Source organism: Pseudorasbora parva, chromosome 23, assembly GCF_024679245.1.
Source record: "Pseudorasbora parva isolate DD20220531a chromosome 23, ASM2467924v1, whole genome shotgun sequence".
Lineage (NCBI taxonomy): Eukaryota > Metazoa > Chordata > Actinopteri > Cypriniformes > Gobionidae > Pseudorasbora > Pseudorasbora parva.
In genome coordinates this window covers 25091945-25101414 of record NC_090194.1, presented here as the reverse complement: position 1 = coordinate 25101414, position 9470 = coordinate 25091945, and the positions used below count along the sequence as shown (strand labels likewise).

The window sequence follows — 9470 nt, the reverse complement described above, 5'->3', positions numbered from 1 at the left end:
CTCGCCGAGGCGCCCGCTCGTTCCCGGTGCCATCGGGGGGGGGGCCGGTCTGCCAACCCTGCCACCGTTGGTGCTTCAGGGCGCGGCGGTCCCCGGCGAACATATATCTCCTTGTCCGCCCGGAAACGTAGCGGCTTGGGGATGTTCGCGCCCTCTCGTGAGGGCCCCGGGGCGGTCAGTTCGGTTGCTACCTGCCGGTTATCCGTTACAGGACACCGGGCTGACCACCCAGGAAAATCCAGAGACCAGCCTCGAGAGGCTGGTTCCCTTAGTAGATTTTCTGGCAGCGTGGAAACTTCTGCCGAATATCTCAGAATGGGTCCTGCTCACATTATAAAAAGGGTTCGGGTCACACCCCCCCGTGTTCAGCAGGGTTACTCCTACGGTAGTAACCCCCGAGCAGCCTCTGGTCATGGAACGAGAGGTACAGACTCTTCTGCGAAAAGAGGCTATACATGGGTCCCTCCCCTCTGCAGAGAGTCGGGCTTTTACAGCCGGTACTTCATAGTTCCAAAGAAGGATGGAGGGTTAAGGCCTATTTTTAGATCTGCATCAGCTAAACAAAATGCTCACGATAAAACAGATTGTGTGTTACGTCAGGTCCGAGGACTGGCGTGTCACAATAGACCTAAAAAATGTATACTTCCACATCTCCATCCTTCCGCAGCACAGACAGGTCTTCAGGTTTGCTTTCGGGGGCGAAGCTTACCAGTATTGAGTGCTGCCATTCGGCCTAGCTTAATCACCCCACACTTTCACCAAGTGCGTGAATGCAGCTCTGGCTCAGGTGCGACTCCAGGGCATTCGCGTGCTCAACTATATCGACGATTGGAACTGGTGTTAGCATAGTCGAAACAGTGGGCGTTCAGCATCGAGATGCTGTTCTCGCCCATATGAGAGTGTTGGGGCTAAGGTTGAACGGAAAGAAATGTATGCTGGCACCTATAAGCTGCAGAGCACTACTTTTCTGGCGGTAGTCTGGGACACGAAAATAATGTCGGCTCGGCTATCCCCTCCCAGGATAAAAACTATCCTGGATACCGTGAACCAGATAAAGCTAGGTCAGTCACTCTCTGTGAAACACTTTCAGAGAGTGTTAGGGCTGATGACAGCAGCGTCCAACGGGGTACCTTTTGGCCTGCGGTACATGAGACCCTTACAGTGGTGGCTCAGGACCAAGGGGTTCTCCCTGAGGGGAAACCCTTTTTCGCTTGATCAAGGTCACGCGGCGCTGCCTACGTGCCTTAGTGAAGTGAAAAGATCCTTGGTTCCTGTCCCAAGGTCCAGTTCTGGGGGCTCCTTGTCGTCGCGTAACGCTAACGACGGATGCCTCCCTAACTGGCTGGGGAGCGGTCATGAGTGGCCGCTCGGCCCAAGGTCTGAGCGGCCGTCAGCTCTCCTGGCACATAAACCAGCTGGAGCTGATGGCTGTGTTTCAATCATATAAAATCAAACACTTCTTCTCAGACCTGCGGGGCCGCCATGTGTTAGTTCGGTCAGACAACACTTCGGTGGTCTCGTATATAAATAACCAGGGAGGGTTGAGATCGCGTCGGGTGTGGAAGCTGACGCATCATATGCTAACATGGGCTCAAGGCAAGATGCTCTCGCTCAGGGCGATGTACATCTCGGGGGTCCTGAATGTAGCGGCAGACTCCCTGTCGAGGCAGGGAGTGATGCCGGGAGAATGGAGACTCCACCCGAGGTGGTGGAGGAGCTGTGGATCCGCTTTGGGCGAGCCCAGGTGGATCTGTTTGCGTCTCGAGAGACGACACACTGTCCAGCATATTTCTCCCTCACGCATCCAGCCCTGCTGGGGCTGGACGCAATGGTACAGACGTGGCCGAGGCTGCGTCTGTACGCCTTCCCCCCTCTGGCATTGCTCCCAGGAGTGCTGGAGAGCGTCCGTCGGGACGGGGTTCAGCTTTTATTGGTAGCCCCGCTCTGGCCGGGCCAAGTATGGCTCGCCGACATTATGTCTCTCCTAGAAGGTCCTCCCTGGGAAATCCCAGTCAGGAGAGATCTTCTTTCGCAGGCCGGGGGGGTCAGTACTGCACCCGCGCCCGGAACTGTGGAAACGGTGGGCTTGGCCCCTGAGGGGGCCCAGTTCATAAACACGGGTCTATCTACTGAGGTGATAGAGACCATGTTGCACTCCAGAGCACCATCCACAAGGAGACTTTACGCACTCAAATGGAGAGTTTTTGTCGCCTGGTGTACGCACCAGGCTTTGGACCCTGTTAACTGCCCGTTCGGTTCAGTTCTTGAGTTCCTACAAGAAAAATTATCCGCAGGGTTATCTCCGTCAACACTGAAAGTATATGTGTCGGCGATATTTGCTTATCATATTCCATTAGATAATGCATCATTGGGGAAACACCCTTGGGTCATGCGTTTCCTTCGTGGTACTTTGAGGCACAGACCTGCGGCACGCTTGAGGGTGCCTACTTAGGCAGTGGCACCCTCTTGTCTGGAGTTTGCACCAGGAATGGTAAAAGCATTTCTCTTCCCGAGGGAAGGATATGCTCCCAAGGTCCCGACTAATGTGCCGGGACCAGTAATGCTGCAGGCTTTCTGTCCGCCTCCGTTCACTAGTCAAGACCAAGAGAAGCTAAATCTGCTATGTCCGGTCAGGGCCCTAGATGCATATGTCCACAGGGCTGCCCTGTGGCGAAACTCAGAACAGTTGTTTGTGTGTTTTTGGGTCCCCGAGCAAGGGAAAACCGGCTTCAAAGCAGATGCTTAGCAAGTGGATAGTCGAGGCTATTTCGCTCGCTTATGAGTCGGCCGGACATCCTTCACCAATGAGGGTCCGCGCCCACTCCACTAGGAGTATGGCTGCCTCTATGGCTCTTATTTCGGGAGTTTCATTGTCAGAGGTATGTGATGCGGCTGGGTGGTCCTCTCCGCATACATTTGTGAGGTTTTACAATCTAGATGTAGCCTCTACACCGGGGTCCCGGGTGTTTCTGGGTTGATTCACACATACAGACATTTGGGACTCTGGCGGCGTGGGTATTGAGGTCCCCTAGCGTTTCGACGCAGCTCGAAGTTCCCTCGAGATAGGGAACGTCTCAGGTTACGTATGTAACCATGGTTCCCTGAGAGGGAACGAGACGCTGCGTCGAGATGCCATACTCCCGGCATGCCTGTGATCGATTTGTTCGACTTTTCCAGAAGCTAGTGACTGTTTGGTCCGGGCATGCTTTATAGCTTCCTGGTCGATGACGTCACCCGCCCGTGACGTATCGTCCCGCTATTGGACTGATTACACGAGTGCTTCATGACATGGCATGCAGAGGCGTCCCCTAGCGTTTCGACGCAGCGTCTCGTTCCCTCTCAGGGAACCATGGTTACATACGTAACCTGAGACGTTTTCAATGCTTTAGCTATTTTCCTACAGCCACAGTATATTTTGTGAAGCTCAACAATCTTTTGCTGCACATCAGAACTATATTATTTGGATTTACTCATTGAGATTAAAACTAAGGGAATTTGGCTTTTGTGATTCCTCATACTCATGTGGAACAAGACATCATAGTGCATGAAAAATGTAACTTCAGAAATATACTTAAGATATGTTTTAATCATAAAATAGTAAAATACTCTAGGTGTGCCAGTAATTGTGGTCAATGTTTTTTTTTGTTGTTGTTGAGAATAACATTTATTTCATATGTGTTTCCCCCGAATTTCCATTCTTTTACTTTAGTAAAAGGTTAGATGTTTGTGATTTTTTTAAATGATAGATTAAAAGTATAAACAATGCAGATTTATTTTTACAGCCATCTTTGATCATATTTACTAGGGGAGCCAATAATTCTGCCCATGACTGTACTTCTCAAATGTAACAGTGTTTTCAGAAATCTCAAATTAATTTATTTTAAATTACAGCAACAGTTTGACATTTTTGTCCAATATGAACATTCAGGATTTATATAATTTTAACACCTCAACCAATGAAGTTGTGTAACTTTGCTGTTGTGTCTCCTTTGGCCTCCTCCATCACTTGCACATCTAAGCTTGGAAAATTGTGTCTTATATTATAATTTAAAAAAAAATTGTATTAGATAGTATTTATTTATTTTATTTATTAGTATAAAAATAATTACTTTTAGATTGTGCCACGCTAAGTGTTATGGAGTTCTTAATGTTGTTGTAATGTTATTCCTCTGGGAGATTATAATGTTGTTACACAAATTAACGCAAAAACAAACAGACTAATTAGTGATTCTTAAGGCAATTAGTTATCCTATCAATAATCTCACATTCATGAAGCAAAAAACAGTAATGAATGTCTTTTCTCTCAAGACTTGAAGGTTCTTTCTTGTTTAATGACTTCTCTGGGGGACAAATTGGACAATATATTGCCCAAAAATATTCTCAGGTTTACATTTAGGATCCGGAACTGTGAGGCAGAACCAACATCTGTGGTTTGTTATCCACAAACCACCACAACACCTTTTTTTCATGTATGTAATATTAGGACAATGTAACAATTTCACTGTTAGATTTCAGGTTGAATGTTGTAAGGACTTATGCCACCAAATAACACAGATGTTAAAGGTGAATTGTAAAGCACAGGCTATTTATAAGTGTTTCTCACAGGTATCTGGTTTCTCATCCACTGAAAGCAAAGCACGCTGCAAGGAAGCCAGGCCGTAAAAGAAGGACGGCCATGCAGAACGGCAATTTTGCCAACAACTCCATCATTCATCCTGCAGGATTTTACATTGTTGGCTTGAGTTCAGTGCCTTACATTAATATCTATATCATGTTCCTCACTGTGCTCTTTGTAATCACAGTAATTTGCAATGTCTTTCTGATCACCATCATTTACTATGACCACCGACTGCATGTCCCTAAGTTCATGGCTGTTGGTAATCTGGCTCTGGTTGATCTTATTCTCAGCACTTCTCTTGTGCCTGGCATGATAAAGATTTACCTTGCTCTAGACAATTTTTTGCCATTCAAGCTGTGCCTTGTGCAACTGTTCACTTACTATACTTTTGTATCCCTCGAATCATTGTCCATATGTATTCTCTCTTATGACAGATTCATTGCAATCTGCTTGCCTTTAAGACAGGAGTCTATAAACACAAACACCAGAATGGCTTATATAATTGGTGCATTTTGGCTATTTTCTATTTTTGTAATAATCTATGCTACTACATCCATCCTGCCTCTTTCCTTTTGTGACTCCCTCAAGGTCAACAGCTATTTTTGCGATTTTGCTCCTATTTTACTACTTGCTTGCAACGATATGACACATCAGTGGATTTTGGGCACTACATTAACTATGGTCTTCATAGTTATACCTTTGACTTTTATTTTCTTTACTTACATTGGTATATTAATTGCTGTATTCAGAATGAAAAATAATCAGAGCCGTTATAAGGCACTGGCCACATGCACTGAACATCTCTTATTAGTGAGCTTTTTCTATATTCCAATTTTTATTATCTTTAATCTTGACTTTTTTGGAGGTTTTCGGGACCCCAATATAGGTCTGGTGTGCTTGTCTTTGTCATCTCTTATCACGCCCTGTGTGAATCCCATCATTTACTCATTGAAAACTAAAGAGATTCGAAGCAGGATTCATTCTTTGTTAACCCTCAGACTGTCTGTTCATCCTCATAAAAATGCACATTAATGTATAGAACATAACTGCGGCTCAAGTGTAAAGTACAGAGATAATGTTATCTTGGATGATCTCTGTGATGCATTTGCTATTATTTTGTGTTCATAATAAAAAACGTTGTTTTTAAATAACTTTCAAACACCATCTATTTTTATTTATTTATTATTGTCTCTGTGAAATGTGTACACCTGCTTTACCCTGTAAGGCAGAACCCCCACTTTATGAATCCTCTCCACTAAAAGCATAAGTATGGGCTTATTTGAAAGCAGACACTTGCCAGTTTACTCAGTTTAATTATTTTCATAATAAAAAATATATATAATAAGCTTCAAAGTTTTTGTATGAAATATTTTAATGAAAATAAAATAAAGTTGGCCTTTTAGCAATCTAGAAATGCACTAAAGATAAAGTCACAAGTCTGACCATGCTATATTTCAAATCTGAAGATGATAAGTCTTAAACTCTGAATTGTATGAAATGTTTTACAAGATCATGTCATGTGATTTTATTTTGATATTTCTCTAAAATGTTAACTGATGTTTATTGCCATGTCTTCTGAGCTTTCATTTATTGTATTGCCTGTATTGTTACGAAGTGCAAACTTCCCCATTCAGTTTGTTTCCCCAGCACACATTCACTAGCCTGACAAGCCAGATCCACATCAAGATGTTTGGTCTGGAAACTCACCATTGGCAGGGCTCAATCCGAGGGGCGGGATAAATGGTTGTCTTTCAACTCCCTCTGCATGGCATGCACGCAATTGGATAGCGCTACAACTAACCAGAGCAACAAAGGTGAAGCAGCAGAGCTAGTTGAAACGCTGTATCCGGTCGGCAAAACTCAGATCTTCCCTTCTTCAGAATGACTTCAGTGCTGTTCTTTGTTCTTTTTTCAATGAATCAATGAAAAGCTTAACTTCAAGTCTTCCAGAGTCGCGGTCAAAGCTGATTCGAAAGATCGCCGTTTGCCAGTTTCTGTGTTTACTAGAAGCATGCAAGCGCAACTCGGCCGTCATTATGTTAAGCCCCGCCCACCGACTCTATACACAATGTGATTGACCCGTTCAAAGTTTGCTGTTTACAGCTCTGAAGTGTATTGAGAGTTGCTAGATGGCACTCGCGGGCAGATTACATTTGCTACCGCTAGGGTGCGTCTAGATTTCTAGGCTAGCTTTCTTTCGGCTCATGATTAATCTGACTAGTGTACCCACAACTAACAATTTCATCAGCCAACATCATTAGAGATTCTGTATCTGCAGCATCTTCGACCTGCGAAATTAAAAAGTGGAAGAGATGGTTAAAATAATCTTAAATATAATATGAATCTGACACACTTTACATTGAGTTCAAATGATTGCTTACCCTACAAATCATTGCTTACCCTACCCTACAGAGAAGAGAAGATGCAAGATCCATTACATCCTCCTTGCTTAAACAACTGAAGTTGACTTCTCCTGCACAGAGAAAGTTGTAGCACCACTCCCTCAGCAATGCTGGAGCAGGGTCCCCTTGTGCAAGGCTGACGGCAAATATTTCTCCAATAATTCTGTTTGTAAAAGTACCAATTGTAAAATTACATATGCCTGTCTGTCTTTACAGTACATTAACATGAATTCACTTTGATAGAGGACTGCATTACCTACCTAAAATTCTCATCATCAAGGTCAGTTAAAGAGTATTTGGGATTTTTTTCCCTGGCTCTCAGTTTCCTCAAAGAATCAGTTTTCAATCCCTGAAATCATGTCTTAAACAAAGAGCATTTTTTGTTAACATATCTTCTTGTTATACCACATAAAAAATCTAGAAATTAAGTAAAAATAACTCACTAGTCAAAAATGCCTTTCTGAGAGCCCCAGTATTAATGCCTGACTCTCCTATAAAGACTACCTTGAGCAGACTGACAGATGTTGTCTTTTTTCTCTTCCATTGAATTATGCCTCTCTCTGGAAGGTCTTCTCTGTCCACACACAACTTAAACTCTGTTGTGGAGTCAACTTGCTCTTTAAGGAATGTCAGAACATATTCAAGGCTGCGAAGGACACAATATTAGATCAATTAAAAAATTCTAAATGTAAATCCACGGATGTATATCTGAATTTATTAAAATATATGGTTACCTATGCTATTTTATTGTCTGATGCAATTTGATTAGCAGACTTCATTCTTTCTATGAAAGAAAAGACCGCAATTTACAAAACCTCTTACCTGTTTGGTGTACATGCAGGTGTGTGCACTGGAAAACCATCAGAGCAAGTTGCTGCTGAAGTCACTGAAGATAAACTACATTAAACAAATACAAGAATGCATTGGTAAATACATTTAGACATACAGACCGGTTATAAAAAATACAGCAATAAAAATCACCTCTCTCCACAGACACTTGCATGGATTGGAATATTCTTTCAGGAATTCTTTGAAGCAAATTGGACAAGCCACCTGAATGGTTTCCCATAAAAAAGCAGTGTATTACAAATTGAGGAACTTTAATTTTAATATTATATGGCCTGTTTCACAGACAGGACTTAGGCCCTTCGTTCAAAGAAGGCATTTAAAAGTGAGTTGCAAAAAATGAGAGTGGAAATCGCTAATAATACATTAGCTACACGCAATAAACTTGACAAAGTGAAAGCTTACATCAGAGACATGGAGGGAGGGCTGTCAACATGGTCTGACGAAGTTGTAACGCTACAAACAATGGTGACCAAACTTGAAATTCGAGTAACATTTTTAGAAGAAAAATGTCAAGATATGGAAAGAAGGATGAGGCAAAACAATTTACGAATAGTTGGAGTATCCGAAACACCGGCTTTAAGTAGCACAGCAGCGGTGTCTAAATTGCTTCAAGAGGTGCTTAAAATGGAAAGAGAATTACGAGTGGACCGGTTTCACCGCAGCCAGGCACCTAGACGACCAGGAAGGAATCCGCGAGCCATCATCGCTCGCATGTATTGCTATCAAGATCGAGAGGAGAAGAAAGCGCGACAGCTGGCACCATTAAAGTTCAACGGGCAACCAATTGCCATCTTCCCCGACTTCACTGCAAGTGTAGCAAAAGCCAGAGTGCTGTTTACAGAAGTGAAAAAACGGATCTACAACCGACCAGATGTCCATTATGGATTAATCTACCCAGCTAAATTATGGATCATGTTTAACGGTGATCAAAAATAATTTGTCGATCCAGGCAAAGCCATGGACTTTGTGACAAATACCACTGCAACAAGTACGCAAAGACCTAGTGAGTAATAACTGTTTCATGGACTAGAGACGTGCAATCGAGTAGTCAAATGACCCGATTAAAGTAACTATCCTCCGACGCTGACAAGTAACAAATGAGTGAATAATTGACTCATGGACTGTAGAATTGCAAATGGGTGAATACCTGAATCACAGAAACTGTCAATATCCATGGTTAGCTATCTTGCTTGTGGTAGATTGAACCACTCAATACCTGAAATAATGATTTACTAAAACGGTTATTATCTCTGCCTAAACTCACATGGATAAAATATGTTTCTCCTGGAGCTTAAGGGTACTCACATCTAAACCATTCTGCAAGATTAGGCTGCCACAGGCACAAGGCCTAGCAAACTCTTAGTTTTGACTTCTTTGACTGTAAGGGACGTTTTCCCCCGTTTTGTTAAATCCCATGTTCCCCCTGGGAAGTGTTCATGCTTTGTTGTTTTGTGTTTTTTGTGGAGTACTACATTTTTTTTCTCTCCTCTTCCTCCTCCTCCTCCCATATACAAATGCACATATATACCCTCCCTAACCATCTCACTCCTCCAACCTTCTCTTTTCTACCCTAAACGAGACAATGGGCTCCCTTAAGATAA

At 43.2% G+C, this 9470-nt stretch overlaps 1 protein-coding gene across 1 annotated transcript; it reads left to right on the top strand.

Moving 5' to 3' along the window:
• Window positions 1-4612: 4612 nt before the first annotated feature.
• Window positions 4613-5650, top strand: LOC137062974 (olfactory receptor 2AG2-like). Its single transcript, XM_067433946.1, has one exon. The coding sequence runs from the start codon at window positions 4676-4678 to the stop codon at window positions 5648-5650; it is 975 nt and encodes a 324-aa protein (XP_067290047.1). The 5' UTR covers window positions 4613-4675.
• The last annotated feature ends 3820 nt before the right edge of the window (window positions 5651-9470 follow it).